The sequence below is a fragment of the Pantherophis guttatus genome, chromosome 3 (assembly GCF_059756535.1).
Source record: "Pantherophis guttatus breed Tessera chromosome 3, ASM5975653v1, whole genome shotgun sequence".
Taxonomy (NCBI): Eukaryota; Metazoa; Chordata; class Lepidosauria; order Squamata; family Colubridae; genus Pantherophis; species Pantherophis guttatus.
The window spans coordinates 90,771,302-90,791,843 of NC_142065.1; the positions used below are offsets into that span (position 1 = coordinate 90,771,302).

The 20,542-nt window shown below is 37.2% G+C and overlaps 1 protein-coding gene across 8 annotated transcripts in view; it reads left to right on the forward strand.

Annotated features, from left to right (window-relative positions):
• The window catches only part of NTNG1 (netrin G1), a 259,982-nt gene that overhangs the window by 220,134 nt on the left and 19,306 nt on the right, over nucleotides 1-20,542 (forward strand). For 4 of the 8 annotated variants that reach the window (XM_034437383.3, XM_034437384.3, XM_034437382.3 and 1 more), the window contains one exon: nucleotides 6,456-6,593. The exons of the other annotated variants lie outside the window; for them this stretch is intronic. In XM_034437383.3, coding sequence (XP_034293274.1) covers nucleotides 6,456-6,593 — 138 coding nt within the window. The remainder of the gene's footprint in view (nucleotides 1-6,455; nucleotides 6,594-20,542) is intronic. 8 annotated transcript variants of the gene reach the window in all.

The following is a 20,542-nucleotide window of genomic DNA, read 5'->3' on the forward strand; positions in this document are numbered from 1 at the left end:
GTAAAAACCCTTTCTCTTGTTCACCATCAGCTCATCAGGACTACCTGATTATTATTTCTACAAGTCAGTGGTAAGTTGCTACCATTTCGCCACTGATCAGGCGAACGGATAGCGGCGGTGGCAGGAGACTCTGCCCACCCGCCCGGATGCGACAGGTTTTGTAACCCACCCCTGCTACAAGTATATATGATGAGCTTCATATCCAATGTACAATTTACTTCCCAAAAGAGTTGTCTATGTAGAAATCCAACTTGGAATTTTTCGCATGTTTGATAACTACCTGGTTTTTACAGCTGCAGACAGAGTAAGGAAAGTTTTTTAAGCAATGTGATATAACTATTGGTGTTATTACCACTATTACTTCTACTACCATCCTTATTATCATCTTCATCCTACCTTCTGATATTCTTAGACTACGTTATCTAACTGGATCAGAAGGTCATCTGGTCTGCCATCCTGCCATGAATTTAAATCAGTGATCATTATTAGTTATCTATTCCTACTTCTTGATATGACAAGCTTCTGTAGACCTATGTGGAATATAGTGCATACTTCCCTGGAGCTTGAAATAAAATGCTATTAATTAAATATATTGTAATGTAAATCTTACTATAAAGCATTTACACTTGAGCTACAGACCACCACTTATCTATAAACACTGGCTAGGAATCAATTATATATTTTCAAGTTAAACATTGACTCTTTTAAGGATACAGATTATTAAAAATATAGCATTCTGTTGATTTTAAACAGCAAGTTTTTTAAAAAAAAGATCTCTTCAAGATATTCAATATGACTTTTCAACTGTACATCAGAAAATTTTATTCAATATTCTTTATGAATGTACTTTAATTACACCATTTCATGCTTGGATTATAATTGCACCTATCACTCCAATGCATTTTATTGCGTCTAACAAAATTCATTATTGTAGCTATTTTTAAAAAGGTATTTTCTACAATAATCAGTAATCTGCATATTAAACAAATTGATGAAAGGAATCAAGATGTAATACACTTTCAGATACATAAAAAACAACAAATGATACTGAATTGTGGGATGTTTTATCCACAATTTCCAAAATGAGGGTAAGTAATATTTTTAAAAAGTATCTTGTTGAATTAATTGATTCTATACAAATATTAAGAAATATGACAACCACTTTTCTTGACCTGGTCGTTGCAATGCATATTCAAGCATAGTTCAAATAGAAGGCTCATCTACTTATTACTGGCTAATACAAGTGAGGCTTATTGGCTATCTAATTCTTAGCAGGAAAAAAATGCACCTTCATCTAGCAATAGGAGAGAAGAGTTTATTGTATTCAAGCTCAGTAATGTTGAATGTGAGGAAACTCCTCATATTTAAGGTAACAGAAGATGCAATTGTTTCATAACATGAAGCAATTTGATTTAGACTAATCCAAACTATTCAATTTCTGATGAGGTATTCTGATTTGTGCCTCCTTTCCCATTTGCCTTCTCTATAGATCTGCTTACACCAAAAATAGAAGCTATTACAACTACAGTTGAACCCAAAATGTCTGTTGCTAAGTAAGACATTTGTTAAGTGAATTTTGCCCCATTTTACGATCTTTCTTGCCACAGTTGTTAAATGAATCACTGACATTGTTAAGTTAGTGATATGGTTGTTAAGTGAATCTGGCTTCCCCACTGACTTTGCTTGTCAGAAAGTCACAAAAGGTGATCACATGACCCCAGGACACTGCAACCTTCATAAATATGAGTCAGTTGCCAAGCATCTGAATTTTGATAACCTCACTATGGGGATGCTGCAATGGTCATGTGAAAAATGATCATAAGTCACTTTTTTCAGTGCCATTGTAACTTTGAATGGTCACTAAATGAACTGTTGTAAATCACAGACTACCTGTAATGAATAGAGTTAGCAATCATGACATTGATAATTCCTTTTAAACTTTAGCATTTCTGAGTATATACGAAAGATTTGTGATGTACTATCCTGAAATCCCAAGATTCTTAATAGATAATAAATCCGGTTGAACTTGGTTAAACTCACTTGTGAGTCAAGAGAGTGCTAACTTTGCCTCAATCAGCACATGTCCTTCCTGAAGTAAACACTATCCAAGGCAATAAGCAACATTATACTTTAGTTTAGCAAACAAATAAAAGGGAAAAGAAATGTTCAGGAAAATAGTAACTATTCTCAGCAATTCCACTGATTGCATTTTTTAGAACTAGTTTTCAAAATTACCTCAAAACCTTAATAAAGCTGTGTTTTAATGAAATTTAGGAGCCTTTGGGATACAGCAGCACTTAAATTATAAACTGTAATCCAATATTTGTAACATTCCTTTAGTAAGTTTCAGTGACAATAGCCATCATGTGTTTAGTAGTAATGTGTGACCAAAAAGCATCACAATGCACGTGTCCACAGACATCTAAACAACTTCAGTTAACTTCATTAAAAACTGAAGAACTGCTTGGCATGCATGAAAATAGAAAATGTACATGGTCATATAAATAGTGAAATATTTTTTAAATATAGATTTTTATAATTTTGTCATCCTTCACTATGTTAGTTTTATTTGCACACATTCATTTTGTTCAGATTTCCAAGCAGATGGCATTGTTCTGCAACTTTAAATCTAGTTCCCGTTTCTATTACCTAAGTAATGCTAAGAAGTTGATGTGCATTGTGCATGTCCACAGTCATGAAAGAAGCATCAATTTTCTAACAGGTTGTGCTTGCACAATTCCTAAAATCTGACTAAATTGGCTCTTAGAAAAAAAAATTAAAATGCTTTTACTTGAAAAGCAAGTATTATGTTCAGCCATGGTTGAAAGAATAATTATAGTATTATAAACAATATTTCTAAAACAGGGAGCAATCCTAACATTAATGCTTGTTTTAAATTATTGGCTAGTTGTGGCCTTTCTAGAAAAACCCGAGGGACAATCAGCATTCTTGGCATAATTATGTGATTCAGCATTACTTCAACTGGAAAAGATCTGAGCAAACTCTTCTTTTTCATTTAGTTTTGTGTTTGGCAGTTCAGATTATATAAAAAATAACTACCCCATAATTGTAGTGTAGAGTGACAAATATCTAAATGAGCCTGTACTACATTGTTATTCTGAATTTATAGTGACTTTGAAATCACATATTGTGTCATTCGTAATTCATAGATTCTGAAAAGTTGCACATGTATTACTTGCTTTTTAGAATAAATTCTCCTTAAACTTTTTCTATTTGCAGTGTAGAATTATCACCTTTTAGCTTTCTGTTTTTCCTTTTCTCCTCTTGCTGATTTGTAATCAAATTGCAGTAAATAAACATAAATGGAACAATGTTTTTTTAAAGAATAATAGTAATAATGCTTTTCACACAGCATGGATTCAAAAGAAATACTTTGGGATCTTACTATTTAATAACTGTAGGCAAAGTTATTGTTACCCTGAAATATAAATTCTATCCACACAGGGGTACCTGCAATCAAAATCAAATTCTTAAAGGAAAAAAATCCAGAAAAACCAATAACAAGAATTAAATGAAACAGGAAACTAATCTAGGGAAGATGCAGTAAAAATATTTCTGTTGTTTCAAACTGCATTAAAACAGTACAGCAAGTTGATAAATGTTGTATAGTTATTGACAGTAGGGACTGGGAATTTACAGCCATAAATCAAATCTGGTTTCTCATTATCAAACAGGAAAAGATACTGTATTTAGGCAAACTTTTGTTGCATCCATTGGAATGACCAATAGCCTCCTAAAAGGCTACTTATAAAAGGCTCACTTTTAGCATTATTGCTAATACTATATTTTTTTTAAAAAAGTCCATGAGTGCCCCACATGGAATAATGTGTATAGTTCTAGTCATTATAGATAACTTACTATGGAATTGGAAATCTTTAGGAAGAAAGGAACCAGAATTATCAAGGAAAAGTTACAAATGTCTGGACCAGAGGTGGTATTCAGCAGGTTCTGACCAATTCTGGAGAACCGGTAGCAGAAATTTTGTGTAGTTCAGAGAACCGGTAAATACCACCTCTGACTGGCCCTGCCCCCATCTATTCTCCGCCTCCTGAGTCCCAGCTGATCGGGAGGAAATGGGGATTTTGCAGTAATCTTCCCCTGCCAGGCCCAACAAGCCATGCCATGCCATGCCACGCCCACCAAGCCACACCCACAGAACCGGTAGTAAAAAAAATTGAATCCCACCAATGGTCTAGACATTTTAATTTAAAGAACAGATGAAAGTGTAATATATAGATAGACCTCACGATCAGTCACATAGCAACCATTTGAAGTTACAAAGGCCATGCAAAGGGTATATATGACTCTGTTTCAGACAGAGTTATGACAACTGCAGCCAACCCATGGTCATTCATTCTTACAACTGATCACAGGTTGCTGCAATGATACTCCTCTCCACCCTCTCCTCAATTCTCCTGCTTCCCACCAAACCTCCAGCAACAATCATGTGCTCTGCCCCTCAATGTCTCTGGGACATTTGGCATCGTCTCAGAAGCAAGTGCCATTTTCCGAGCAACCTAATCAGCCTCTAAAATTGGCTTCCCTCTCACTGTTTTCTGCCTACTGGTGGCTTGCCTTACTGGCTACCCTTAACTAGGGTTGATCTAACAGCAAACCTATGCTATTATGCTATTCCAGTGAGATTATTCAGAGGTGTAGAGGTAAAAGGTGAATCAAATGTGAGTATATATTTCTTAAACCTGAAATTAAAAGTATTGTGACCAATGCAATATTTAATTGGAGAAGCACTATTTTTAAAATATGTATAAGGTCAACCATTGTCTACCTCAATGTCCTTATGTTTAACATAATAGCAGAAAAGCTAAGCTTGAACTAAACTCCTGCTAACTAATATTTTTAAACATTAATCTTAATCCTACTACTACTTATTTCAGATTTCCAAGGTAGGAAATGTTAATATTTTAATAAGAATAAGAATAATAACCTTGAATGAAGAACGTACTTTGTTAGACATGTGCTCCGTGTGAGTGAACAACATCCAGCCAAGACCATAATCAATTGGAAACCACCAGAGATTCAGAGAAAAAGAGGAAGGCCAAAGAAAACCTGATTGCCAAACATTATAGGAAGACCTGAAGAACATCAATCTTAAATGGAAAGATGTGGACACTGTAGTGGCAGACATACATACATACATGCATACATACCAGTGGTGGGTTGCCCCTGGTTCGGACCGGTTCTATAGAACCAGTAGTAAAACCGGTGGGAGGCTCCACCCACTGACCGCGATGTCATCAGAATGCTTCTGTGCATATGCAGAAGAGCGCGCACAGGCGGCTCCCTTGCGAACCGGTAGTAAAGGTAGGTAGAACCGACCCCTCATACATACATACATACATACATACATACATACATACATACATACATACATACATTCTTGGGAAGGACTTGATAGGTGTATAAAAAATTCCAAATCCAGTCTAACCATCTGGTTGATTGTGGGACAAACCATAATAATAATACCCAAAATCCAGTGCCAGTAATTGCTAAACACTAAAATGTTGTAAATAAATTCAATTAGTCCTTGTGACTATAAAGAAAGACTATTCTGGAAATGCTTAAAGTATCTTTTCACTGCCTAGGGAAACACTTCAATACTACAGTATGTACAGAGGAGGGAACCTTGCTTTCTCTATTTTAATCATTTAAAATGTACTTTATTTGATGGTCTATTGATGTTCCTTGAAATGCCAAGCTTACCTGATGTTCATTAAAACCAATCTTAAAAACATGAAGATCAGATTGGAGAGTTAACTATGTTTGAAGACAGCAGTGACTTCTTTCCTTGTTTTATTTCTACACCATCTTCTTATTCCATCATGAAAATCATTCATTAAGTAACTTGCCAGCATTTACAGACAGGAATTCATATTTAATTTCAAAGTGCAACAGGGAATTTATCGTCAGGCCTTTTCTTTCCTTCTCTCTTTCAATCTTAATCCCTTCACTTTTGTAGGAAAGAAGGAAGGGCTATGATTTTGTGGTGCTGTGATTGGTGAGATCCACCTTAAATTCATAATCCTTTAGGAATTCTATATCCTTTAGGTAAAGGTGAAATTCTATATCCTTTAGGTAAAGGTGAATATCGCAAACTGACTAACAAGAGGCTTTCACGCATGTTTTTTTTTCCTTTCCATCATCTTTAAATGGTCTTCTATAGCTGATGGACATCTATGGCCCTACAGCTATTGTTGAACTATATAATACCGATCATTATATTTCAGCATTGGCCATAACTGAGCATTAGCTATACTGGTTGAAGCTAATGAAACCCAGGATCAGCTAAAAGACCACAAACGCCTCAACCCTGCATTATATTTACAAAGTGAACCTTGTTACCCATTTCAGTGATGCATTACTTATGACCATGTACCCCTGGCACAGAGTTTATGTTTGTTATCTTGTTTCTGCAGAATGTAATTGTAACCGTTTGGGCTCAGTCCATGATCGCTGTAATGAAAAAGGAATTTGTGAGTGTAAGCAGGGAACAACAGGGCCTAAGTGTGATAAGTGTCTGCGGGGATATAACTGGCACAACCAGGGTTGTCAATGTAAGTAATTGCCCTACTTCTGCCCCCACCCCTCATCCCTTGCTGCCTGTGCTTCCCCGTGCCAGCATGCTCAGCCCCCAAGGCCAGACTAATTTTTAAAAAAGAGCGAGCTTTCCAAATGTATCCTGCCTGAACCTGAAGTCTAACGAGAGCATTCCAGCAAAGGCAATAAATTGGCTATGCAATCCATTTGTTTCAATATGCTGTGTAAGTGCCCCTTTTCTTTCTTTCTGCTAATGCTTGGAGCACTGTTGAACTGAAAATAGCACGTATTGGTGTCTTGTCAGCTCTAGTCAATGCAACTATGATGAGCTATACTTCTTGTGCCCTGGTTCCAAATGCATACCAGAAACATAAACACGATACACTAATATGCATGTGCAATTTCTGTTTTTGCATTTACCTTTTCCTAGATACTAGAAATTTGAGGTCATGAATTAATCTATTTCTCTCACTTAAGCCCTTAGTTTGGGTGTAGTTCTGTTTACCATCTGCTTTTCTTCCCCCATATGAATCTGACAGTGTTTAAATGGTTCTAGGTAATGTAGAGTTATTGCTTCCAGAAGTGCCTACTGAAACAAGGGAAACCCATGTTGACTTGATGCTGTCTTGTTCAACCCTCCCAACTGTAGTTACTAAGTCTTCATCAGATTCAGGGCAAAGTTTGACTAAAGTTTGAAAGCAATATCTGAAGCAGGTTTTTGTAAAACTGCTCTAGGGTTTACTTAATTATATCGACCTGAAGCTGATTCTGGGAAATGCTAGGAAGGAAAAGGAGAAATGTTAGTGAAAAGAAGAACGGGAAAGATGGAAAGGAATATGTAAGTTATTCCCAAGTCATAACTATGGTTAACTGTGTGGGAAGTAATAAAACTGCATTGTACAAATTTTGGATGACCACTCGTGTTGATGCCAGTGTTTTTACATTACAACACAGCCAGGAAAAAAAAACACACATACACCAGCAGGCTATTTGAGAAATAGAAGCAAAAATTGAGTTTCAGGTAGGTAAAATGTAATTGTATCCAGTTAGAATACATCAGGTCCACAAGTTCACAATGGAAGTTGTCTTGGCCAAATTACAAATAAATATTTTGTTAAGATAACATTAAGGTTGGCTCATCATAGTGAGTTATCAGAAAAAGTTGTAATTTGATGTGCTCTTTATCTGATGTTGTGCATGTTGTATGCTAATATATTTTCAATTCTATTTTACTTGTGCTCTTTCTTCATACTTAATGGCTACTCATTAGTTCTGTTGTGTGGTTATCACATGAATCTTCCTCATCTTCCAGGAGATATTCAACTCTTTTCTTCATGTTCATCTCTTTGGATGCATCTGAGATCTGCAACCGTGACTGAAGGCAGTTGCAATGCCAAATGTAGGATTGATGAGCAAGTCATCCTCCAAAAGAGGGTGCAGGCAAATTTAATCTGTCTTGAATGCAAAGGTTGCATAATGGTTGGAGTCAATAAGAAGAGAAGAGTTGGTGTCACTTAACACTAGGAATATATGATTTAAAGCAGGAAGTAACCAAATGAAAACTCAGCTCTATCATAATTCAGTAGGTGATTTTAGATAAAAACTCAGACTCTTCCATTGACACTTTCTAAAATAACAGTAAGAGATTATGCACAATTATTCATGAACAATTTTTGAGTAATCTTATAATGATTTGCTTGTGCAGGAATGTAAATCAATGAATGAATTCTTAGGAGAACAGGTATGATTTCTGAATTGATATGGATGCTTCTAAAACTACATGTAATCCTTGATTTATGACCATTATTGGGACCAGAACTTCTGTTGCTAAGTGAGGTGGTCATTAAATAAATCACACTCAGTTTATGACCTTGTTTTTTTGTGATCATTAAGCAAATCATCATAATTGTTAAGTGAATCAGAGGTTGTTAAGCAAATCCAGCTTTCCTCATTGACTTTGCTTGTCAGAAGCCAGCTGGGTAGGTTGCAAATGGTGATCATATAACCCTGGGACACCACAGCCATCCTAAATACATGTTGATTGCCAAGCACCTAAATTTTGATCACATGATAGGGTCACTGCAACAGTTGTAAGTGCAAGTACCTGTCATTTCTAGAAATGCCATCGTAACTTTGAATAGTTGCTAAACAAATGATCATAAATCATGGCCTACCCCCCTATGTAAGTCAAGGCCTACCCCCCTATGTACTGGCCATACTATTCTACTCTGAAAGCATCTGTTCTAGCATGCCGATAATTGATATGTCTTTTTGCACAGATGGAAATGTATATTTTAATCTGGACCCTTCAAATGATTACCAAATTATTTAATAATATTTATTATAAAGTATAATGCCATTTACTGCTGAGTTCGAACTTTTTAACTTGAACAAAATTGCACTTATATTCTCAATTGTGCCGTACCTAGTATTAAAATTAAGCAGCATTCACTCTAACAAAGTAACTGAGATACTTCTGTGGTTCTGGAATATCTCTGCAAGATATTCACAGAGAGACAGACAAATAAGGCTGGAATTTTGAGATGGTGGATTTATTTGTCTTTCAGGCAAATGTACATTTGTTTTTTCCTTCCCATAAATTGCTAATTTCCGATGCTTTAGGATTAGCAGGTATATTTGAGAGACTGTTGTGATTACTCTTATAAAACGCTTCTGTGATGAAGAAGAAAAATCCTTCATACTCTATCTTATTATTTGTCTTTTTTCTGGCCAAATGGACACTAAAAAGTGGATTGCAATGGATTGTAACTACCTATGTTTTTATTGTCTAAGAATGCATTTGAGAAATCATGTGGGGCATAGATATTAATGGAAATCCTGGTGATAAGAAAAGCTTGGATTTTCATGTTACATGTTACAGCATCACAACTTGTCTTATTATTTGGAAGTGGTAGTAGACACTGAAATAAATTACTTTAATATAATATAATATAATACATATTATAAACGGTGGCAGAGAGCGTCACAAGCTGGGTTGATATTTTGGTGTCTGCAGGTGGATATAGTACTCCCACTCTTAAAATATCACAGATTTGTTAGTAAGCAGAGACTTTCCAATTCACAGATTAGTAAGCATGTCAAAAATACAGTATCTTCAAGGTATAGTCCAGGGGTGAAATCCAGCAGGTTCTGACAGGTTCTGAAGAACCACTAGCGGAAATTTTGAGCAGTTCGGAGAACCGGTAGCAAAAATTTTGAGTAGTTCAGAGAACCGGCAAATACCACCTCTGGCTGACCCCAGAGTGGGGTGGGAATGGAGATTTTGCAATATCCTTCCCCCAGAAGTGGGGAGGGAATGGGGATTTTGCAGTATCTTCCCCCTGGAGTGGGGTGGGAATGGAGATTTTGCAGTATCCTTACCCTGCCACGCCCACCAAGCCACACCACATCCACCAAGCCACGCCCACAGAACCAGTAGTAAAAAAAAATTGGATTTCACCACTGGTATAGTCCTATTTCCTAGTATCATATTACTTAGTCCTGGATTTATCTGGATAATAAACTCTTCTCCATGTTCAGCTTTATCTATTTCTCAGGGAAATTTATTACGCCATTGCAGAAATTACTAGAGCAGCACAGCAATAACATCTCTTTAACGATTCCCTGAAGAAATCTTCTCTCAGGACTGAAAAGCAGACCCTTGATCCTCATCCCAGTGGTGGCCAAAGCTAAACCATTATTTATTTATTTAAAACATTAATCTAGCCACTCATCCTATAACCAACTCTGAGCAACTCCCGATCCCAATCAATTATCCAGCATCAGTTAGTGCAGTTGTTTAGTGGGTAACAGGGAGGGGGGAGAACCTGTGGGGGTTGAAATAAAAGGCCTCAGCTCTTATTGTAAAGGATGGGTATCCCAAAAGTGAGATATGGAATGTTTATTTAATTGTTACTATTCGGAGTGATTCTTTTTGGAATTGTTGGTATGGAGAAATGTTGTGTTTTGGTGCTTGTCTTTTTTAAAGGATAAATTATTTTTGGTTTTCTTGTACAAATCTTTATGTTTTGTTTGTTTATCAGGGTCTTTTATGCCTTCTAAATGGGGTTGATAAGAGCTGAGACAAGGAACGTTAAAGTTTATATGTGTTGATTACTGTTAATATTCTGGAGTTCAGGTTGAGCTTTTTGCTGATAATTGGGCAAGGAGATGTTACTTACTTGATTTACCATTAGAGTTGAGTTATGGGATGAGGAGTTTTATATTTGTTAATTAAGAGGAGGTGAAGAGATTTTGAATTTGGCATGATGAGTGGAGAAAATCACTTTCTTAAATGAGAGTTTACCTTTTTGCTTTCATGCAGTTTTTTTTCTTTTGTATACTCTTTGCATTATCTTTTATTGTTTTTTTTAATCTTAATAGAATTATTATTAAAAGAAAAATGTGTTTCCCAACTTCAGATGCAAGATCTCCCAGAAGCTTATAAGATATTACTACCATAATATAACAATTTTAAAACTAAAGCAGTAATTTAGGAAACAACATATAGTACCGAGACAGGCATAGCATTTACTGTAGAACTAAACTTCACCAGATTTTTGCTTTATTTAAGGAAGGACTTATATCAAGAAAATGTATCTTTGCCATCATCATCATCATATTACAATAGAGGATCAATAAGTGTAGACAATAAATCTATACGTTTACAGGACAGAGGGAACATGGTTACTGTACATACCCTGCCTCATTAACAAAATTGTTAATTCATTTGAAAATTTTAGATTTAGGTATTTTAAATGTCTTGGTTCTGTCTCCTGCCAAAGGATCTTTCAGAGAAGAGCCGTATTTTTGGATGATTTTCCCAAGAAGCTCTTCAAAAAGTAGCATTAGAATGGTGTCATGTGTGCTTGTCCACATAGTGGTATTATTTAGAAGCAGCATAGCAGTGGTGGATGGCCCCTGGTTCGGACCGGTTCTATAGAACCGGTAGTAAAACTGGCAGGAGGCTCAGCCCACTGATCCTGACGTTCTCAGAAGTGATCTGCGCATGTAACATGAAAATCGCGATCCCATTGCGAACCGGTAGTAAAGGTAAATAGAATCCACCCCTGCAGCATAGGTACTCTAAGCTCATGATCAGAACTATTCCATTACTACAGGGGAACTTGGCTGTGGGCCCCCAATGACTTCCCTAGGCTTGTCAACCAATTTCTATGTGTATAAAAGTCTCCTGCTAAGAAACAAGTAGATGCCGCTGTATTTCCAAAATTAGGAAACCGAGATAGATCTGCTGTTGCAAGGGAAGGCCTTCTGTCAGAGCACAAAACAACAACTTCAGAAACCCGTGGCAACTCTGTGTGTGTGCGCCCAGCAGGATGTTGCAGCATCACAAAAATGAAACAAAAGATACTGGTTTCTGTCTAGTCTGCTTCCTTGATAAGTTGTACTACGTATTCTACTGCCAAATTTCAATTCAGTTTAGTTGACTAAGATTTTTTTTCCCCGCTTGCACAAGGTTACCTTTAATAGACAGATTAACAAAGTTGGAAGGGACCTTGTAGGTCATCTAGTCCAAGGGTGAAATCCAGCAAGTTCTGACAGGTTCTGGAGAACTGGCAGTAGAAGTTTTGAATAGTTCGGAGAACCGGCAAATACCATGTCTGGCTGGCCCCAAAGTGGGGTGGGATTGGAGATTTTGCAGTATCCTTCCCCTGGCGTAGGGTGGGAATGGAGATTTTGCAATATCCTTCCCTGCCATACCCACCAAGCCATGCCCACCAAGCCACACCTCACCCACCAAGCCACGCACATAGAACCAGTAGTATAAAAAATTGAATTTCACCACTGATCTAGTCCAATCCTCCACCTAAGCAGCCTTGCCCATTTCTGCTTTCTGCCACGTCCCAACAACCTTGCCTTCAGCCCTTCTTTAGCTCCTGAGATAGAAAGTCTGATTCTTAGTTGTAATAATGTTTTCCCCTTCTGGCACCTCCTGACTAAACAGCAACTTTTTTTTTCCCTTGGAAAGATTCAGATTTTTCTTTCTATTTTAATTTGATGTTAGTATTACTAATCACAAATGTATGTCCTTTGCTACACTTAAAACAGTGAGACTTCACACAGGCTATTAATTATTTTTCCACAGTGACATTTCAAGGCAAATAAAGAACCAGAGAATATTTTTCACTTGTTGTTACAGATTGACAGTGAACATCATCTGGCTTCATCTGCTTGAAAGCTTCATCTGGAGGGAATTTTTGAAGATTTCAAATTAATTAGAAACTATTAACTTAATACTATTAAAAGATTCCAGTTAGTAGCACTTAAAAACACCACAATTGTACATATTCTGTATTAACTTTTTAAGTGAAAAATGGTATTTCATTACCGTATTTTCCGGCGTATAAGACGACTGGGCGTATAAGACGACCCCCAACTTTTCCTGTTAAAATATAGGGTTTGGGCTATACTCGCCATATAAGACTGCCCCTCTTCCAATGCACACCAAATAAAAATTAAAAAACATCAACTGGCTCACCTACAATGTAAAAGCAGCTGTGCTAGACCCAAAATGGCCCCTGCAACAAGCAGGAACCTCACACAGCCACAAAAAGTCCAAAAAACCAACTTTCACACTTTACACACACAAAATTCCACATACAGCTTTGTGAGATTTTGTGTGTTTGTGTAGTTGGAGTGAAACACTACAGAAACACACTAAATCTCAGAAAGCTGCATAAATATTGTTTTATTTTATTTTATTTTTATTTTTATATGAAAGCTAAATTTAAAACTTCCTAAACTTTAAATGGCTAGGTCTAAAAAAGAACAACTAAAAAAACCCCAATTGACTATTTTTTTTAAAGCTCCCAAAGGGGAAAAAAACTTACCCAATAGAACAGGGGTCTCCAACCTTGGCAACTTTAAGACTTGTAGACTTCAACTCCCAGAATTCCTCAGCCAGCTTTGCTTTGATGGCTGAGGAATTCTGGGAGTTGAAGTCCACAACTAACTCCTTGCTTGATTGCAGGCAGGGAGTTGCTTGCTTGCCTGAATAGATTCAGGCAAGCAAAGCAAGGCAAGCGTTGCGACTAGCAGCTGAGGTAAGCAAGCTGGAGGGGGAAAACTTTTTCCCTTTTACATGGCTCTGGCCATCCCAGCTGAGTTGCAGGGAACTCAGCTGGGATTGTCAGAGCTGGGATCATCAGAGTAAAAGGGAAAAAACTTTTTTCCTTTTACATGGTTTCTGGCGATCCCAGCTGAGTTGCAGGGAACTCAGCTGGGATCGTCAGAGCTGGGATCCTCAGAGTAAAAGGGAAAAAACTTTTTTCCTTTTAGGTGGTTTCTGGCGATCCCAGCTGAGTTGCAGGGAACTCAGCTGGGATCATCAGAGCTGGGATCCTCAGAGTAAAAGGGAAAAAACTTTTTTCCTTTTACGTGGTTTCTGGCGATCCCAGCTGAGTTGCAGGGAACTCAGCTGGGATTGTCAGAGCTGGGATTGTCAGAGCTGGGATCGCCAGAGCCATTTAAGGCTCGTTAGAGCCTTTCGGGCTGGTCTGCCTGGTTACAGGAGAACGACACCCGGCGTATAAGACGACCCCCGACTTTTGAGAAGATTTTCATGTGTTAAAAAGTTGTCTTATACGCCGGAAAATACGGTATATATTACACATTACTCTTAAGGAATTAAGAGTTTCTTGCATTCCATTCAATTATAAGAGCAAAATAACAGCTTCATTGTCTAAAACCCATATTAAAATCTGAAAAGCATAACCACTAACTTCTACAGTAAGGAAGAAGAACACTCTGAAATCAGGAATAGTTGGACTCCTGAAACATTCCTGCAAAATGAAATTTTAAATACATTTAATCTTTGACTTATGACCACAATTGAGCCCAAACTTTTTGTTGCTAAGTGAGAAGTTGGTTAAGTGAGTCTTTGCCCCATTTTATGACTTTTCTTGCCACATTTGTTAAGTAAATCATTGTAGTTGTCAAATTAGTAACCCTGTGGTAAAGTGATTCTGGCTTCCCCATTGACTTTGCTTAGCACAAAATGTGATCACATGATCCCAGGACACTGCCATCATCATAAATATGAACCGCTTGTCAAGCATCCGAATGTAAATCACGTGACTCTGGAGTTCCTGCTACAATGGTCATAGGTGTGAAAAATAGTCCTAAATTACTTTTTTCAGTGCTATTGTAACTCTGAACAGTCACTAAATGAATGGTCGTAAGTCAAATACTACCTGTAAATGTTTAATTGATTAAAAAAGCTTGTGCAGATGTGAGACCCAATCCCTACTTCTGGATAAGTAGTAGTACTTTGCTCTCTTAAGATTGCATGACCTGACCTCAAGATCACCAAGTTCAGCAACATAAATTGTGGTCATAAATCAAGAACTAACTGTACTCCTTATCTTTTTTCTGCATTTGGCATAATGTTGCTTATCCTAAATCTAATGAACATATAGATGTATATTCTGTGAAAATTCATCCCTGATAGTTACTACCGTGTTTTCCCAAAAATAAGACCCTGTCTTATATTTTTCTGAAATAAGCGCTTGGCCTCAGTGATGAAATCTAAAATTTGTTACTACCGGTTCTGTGGGCGTGGCTTGGTGGGGGGAGTAATGTGACTGGGTGGGCATGGCCAATTTTTTTTTTTTTACTTTTAAAACCATTTTTTCTACAACCTCTTTGGCAAAAAAAAATGCTTTCAAAAGGCTCTGACGATCCCAGCTGAATTGCCTGATTGGCAGAGGCTTTTTTTCTTTTAAAAGTCTCTGCCAATCAGGCAACTCAGCTTGGATCATCAGAGGCTTTTAAAAGAAAAAAAGCCTCTGCCGATCAGGCAACTCAGCTGGGATCGTCAGAGCCTTTTGAAGGCTCTGACAATCCCAGAGCCTTTTGAGCCTCTGAAGAGGTTGTAGAAAAAATGCTTTTAAAAGCCTTTGATGATCCCAGCTAAGCCGTGCAATCATCAGAGACTTTTTTTTTTACTTTTAAAAGCATTTTTTCGCCTGAAGAGGTTGTAGAAAAAAATGCTTTTAAATTTTTTTTTAAAAAGCCTCTGATGATTGTGCGGCTCAGCTGGGGAGGGGACAGGGATTTTTGCTACCAGTTCTCCAAACTACCTGCCTCCATCGCTACCGGATCGGGCGATCTGGTCCAAACTGGGAGCATTTCACCCCTGCTTAGCCTTATTGCCATGCATTCAAAAGCCCAATTGGGCTTATTATCAGGGGATGTCTTATTTTGGAGAAAACAGGGTAGTTCCATTCTATACATTTTATATTTATACATTTTGCTGACCTCAAAAAACTATAGACTGGTATGTGGTATGTATATATATATATATATATATATATATATATATATATATATATATATATATATATATATATATATATATATATATATATATATATATATGGTACAAATAAACATGAAGATGGTAACTATAAACTATAACTGTTAAAAAAAATTATGTACAAGTTGAAAAGGAAATGCAGAGGAATATAGAACTTTATAGGAAACAAACACAATAAACATGATGGTTCATTAAAGTACCCAACTCTCTGCAACGTTTGAATAATAACCCTTAAAACAATGTTATGGGTTTGTTTGATAGAAGTTATTTTCCAGTTGGTCTCTTTGTAAATAATAGCAACCTTAATTTATTTGGCTAAGAATCAAATTAATGAAGCAGCTTTTATGACGTAAAAGATTGCATTTTTATTAGCCCATTACAACCTAAGTCAACAAGAACATAACTACCCAAGATGTTGTCCTCAGAAGATCTGGCAGCTGAATTATCTACTATGATTGTGTCTGAATGTTGCACTTAAGGTTTGGTTAAGTGGTATTACATTTTCAAAAGAAGACAGACTTAATGGAAGTTATCACATGATGGCTTAATGCCAGTTTGACTACAAAATAAGCCCCATAGGCTGGTTCAATAAGTTGACTCTAGCCTAGGAAGAATGCATGTCTGAGCCAGTGAAGCAGTACTATAGAAGTGAATTATAAATATCAGTTTTCTATAATGTCATCTGTCAACCTTACTGCACTAAGTTCAATCATGATAGTATGCCATGAGTGAGATAATGGCTTGTACCATACTGAAATAGAATGACTAGATGAGATCATTGCAGTAAAGGCAGAGTGGGTTTTTTTAGATATATCCAGGCACAGATTTGGAATAAACATAGGTTTATTAGTGTCCTTCCCTTGTCCACTTTAGATGACACCATATTCTGCTGCAGGATAAGTTATTCTTCAACTCTCTTACGGTAGTCTCAGCTTATTGAAGTGAGAAAGATACTTTTCTGCCTGAGACCTTGAAATACACTATCAGATTAGGCAAATAAGCTAGATTTTGCTTATTTAAAAATATTTTTATACAGATTGGTGATGTGGGCACCTTGTGTCCTTGATATTGTATCCCAATAACAAATATGTTGGGGTTTGACTCAGACATCTATAGTTTTTGAGATGAGCTTGACCAACAGTCCAAGTTTAATACAAAGTACCCAACTCTTCCTTTAGATGTTAAAAGAAATAAGTATTGTGATTATCAAGAAAAATGGGCCATCCAGGCCTGATATTGAATTACACATTTTTGCTTTATTGAAGTTATTTATTTTTGACTGCTGTTCTTCTGATCTTATATGAAGCTTTGCGTTTGTCCCGAGCTTTATGTTTGTGCCATGTCTTGTTCTCTTCCCTCAGTATGTTGGGGAACAATCTTGGAGGTGAGCAATCTAATAATTCTGATAGGCCACCGTACTTGCATTTTCTGTGTAACAGGACATTTCCTTTCTTCAAATATTTTTTTTACCTACAACGACTTATGAATACATGTAGAGTCACAAATGAGAAGCCATTACATATATTAAGCCATTGTAAACAACTGATAAACAGATCATGTTACCCTTCTGAAAGGATGATGGTCAATACACAATTGTAGCATGCTCCTGTCGTCAGGCATACAACTACTTCTGTGATCTACAAAATATGTGTGTGACCTTGAATTCATGCATAGCATAAGCTTCTGAATGATTGAAACCTCCTGTCTCATGGAATATTCAAATATTCAAGATTTTTTATATATGTGTGTCTGTGTCTATGTGTGTGCATATACTTCTTTTCTTAACATTTTTTCACCAATACTTTGTGCCAGTTTGGGGAGGTTGCCACAAAGGATGAGCAATAAGCACAGAATTTTAGTCCTATTTGATAATATACTCATAAATGTTTGTATGTAGAACAAATAAACTGTATTATTGATACACATGATTGCATGAATGCATTCATAATTTTCTAATACTGTTTTCTTCCAAGGTAGTTCTACATTAGTGCTTTCCAGAACTGTAAGTTTCACAGTAACTATGCTGGGTAGAAGCTTATAGGAATTGTCTGGAGACTGAATACCACTATTTTAGACTTTTGATAGACCTACACAAAATTTTATTCAGCATGAGAATGTTCACAAATATACAACAACATTGCACTATATGCATTTACAATTTTTCTCCATTAAAAAAATAGTTTGGAGACTCCCAAGGGTGATTAACACATCGTTACAAAATAGATAGTCAAAGGCAGCTTTGTTTATGAACTTTATAAATGATACCTGGGAATAACTGGTAGTTTTTAGCATTAGTGTATTAAGAACTTCATGAAAAAAATAACAAGAAGCCTCTTTGTTTTTTAGTTTGTAATATTTAAATAGGTAATACTTGATATCTTAATAATAAATATTTTAATACAGGATACACCTGTATTAGCAACAGCATAGGAATAAAAATGTAAAATAAGCTTATGAAGAAATAGAAACTTCTTTTTTGCACATGAAATAAAACATACTGCTTGATAGCAATTGCTGTTTTAATCTGTGTTTGACTGCAGATCAACTGTAGGGAAAGCTTATCATGTCATTAATGGAAATGAATTATTCATTAGCTTAGGACATGGTGAAAAAAATATAACGGTTTGTATGAATCTGGAACCGGGACTGGCAAATAAACTAATGTACAAGAATATTAAATAAAAGTAGGATGATTAAGTTAAATTATTATGATAGAATTCAGCAGGAGAATTTTAAAGGGACAAAGGAGAGAGTTAAAGGGGACTTTGATTTTCTTTCTCTGAGAAATGTTTGAATTTTTTTTCTTTGAATTTGGCCATGCTTATTGTGATTCAACATAGCAAATGTTCTTTTAATATGGTATTTACATTTAATGCCAGTTTTAAAAAATTCACTGTACTGCTTAATAAGGCCTGGGGCAGAGGTGGTATTCAGCAGGTTCTCACCAGTTCTGGAGAACTGGTAGTGGAAATTTTGAGTAGTTCGGAGAACTGGTAAATACCACCTCTGACTGGCCCCACCACCATCTATTCTCTACCTCCTGAGTCCCAGCTGATCAGGAGGAAATGGGGATTTTACAGTAACCTTCCCCTGGAGTGTGGAGGGAATGGAGATTTTACAGTATCCTTCCCCTGCCACGCCCACCAAGCCATGCCCACAGAACCGGTAGTAAAAAAAAATTGAATCCCACCACTGGCATGGGGTAGGCAGAATGGTACAAAAATAAAAATGAAATGAGTTGGGCCAAGGATGGAGTCCTCTTTATGGCTACTTTTGGACTTCAGCTCCTCAATACTTGTTCTGTCCCCGTCCCACACACGCACCCCCACAGATGGCCCGGAGTTAATAAGCCACACGACAAAGTCTTTGAAGATAAAGCTGGCAGCAACCCAGTGGCTAGCTGCCAATTCAGACTTTACTCACACAAAACAAAGATTAGACTTCAAGCATTCCAATAAAGCAGGCAAAGTTTCAGCAATACAAGGATTAGTCCAAATGCAGTCCAACAAGGCAGGCAGAAGTCCAGTAACACAGAGATCATGGATTATTTCTAGTTTTTGCTCGTCACAAACTGAACCGGCCACCACACCCACATTTATACCCTGTGGGGTGTGGTCCAGTGACTCAGCTAATCTCTGGCACGCCTTCCCCTCTGCTGCGCACGCTTCTCCCTGCACCGCTGCCGAGGATCCAGCCAGCACTTATCTCCTTCGTCACTGTCCACCTGTGGCTGCGGGGACGTGCTTGGCTCTGGGCCTATCTCTTGGCCTTCAGTGTCCTCCAGAGGCATTGCCAGAGAGGAGGGTCCTGGAGAGGGAGGCCTTGCCAACTCCTCTCCCTCACTCTCAGAGTCTGCATCTGTCGATAGCCCAGACTCAGGCAACGGAGCAAAAACAATACTATTTAGAGTCTTGGTGGGGAAGGAGTTAATAAGAGCAAAAAATGAACTATAAATCTTGCAAAAGAATGTTAACATTATTTGTCTTAAAGAAATAGAATCCCAAATGTGATCATTTCTTCCCCCAACCAAAACTGGAAGCAAGCAAAGGCCAGACTTGGACTAGTGAACAAATTCCCCATTTGTCCACCAAGGATTGACAATTCCAACTGCAACCAATTTGGAGATTCTGCATTAACACTCATCGATTTGATTCCGTGCTTCAAAAAAGGCCAGGGCCAGAACATAAATTAATATTAATTGAGTTAATAACTGCTAATTACGGTTATTTGACTGTAAAATGAAGCATCCTCCTTCTAAAATGAATGAAGTTCACATCTGAGGCAGAAACAGAGGCATCTTCTCCTGGAAGATTGCACTGGAGAAAAAGCAAAGAGAGAAGGGGAGGAAGAGGAGATGGAAGGGGATTGGAGAAACTGAAATGGAGATAGGGAGAATGAAAAAAAGGGCTGGAAGGGAAAGAGAGGATGACTGCTTGCATTGAAACAGGAAAGAGTAAGAAGCTGTTGTCATTGTTTCTACTTCACTAAGAATGAGAACACAAAAACTGTATGTCAAGGCCAGAAACCAAGGATGATGATCTCCATCAAGTTACTCCAGCCATATTTTTCTTATTCCTTCATTTCAATAAGGCAGAAGTATCTTCTTCCTTTAAAGCATGTCTGTTTCTA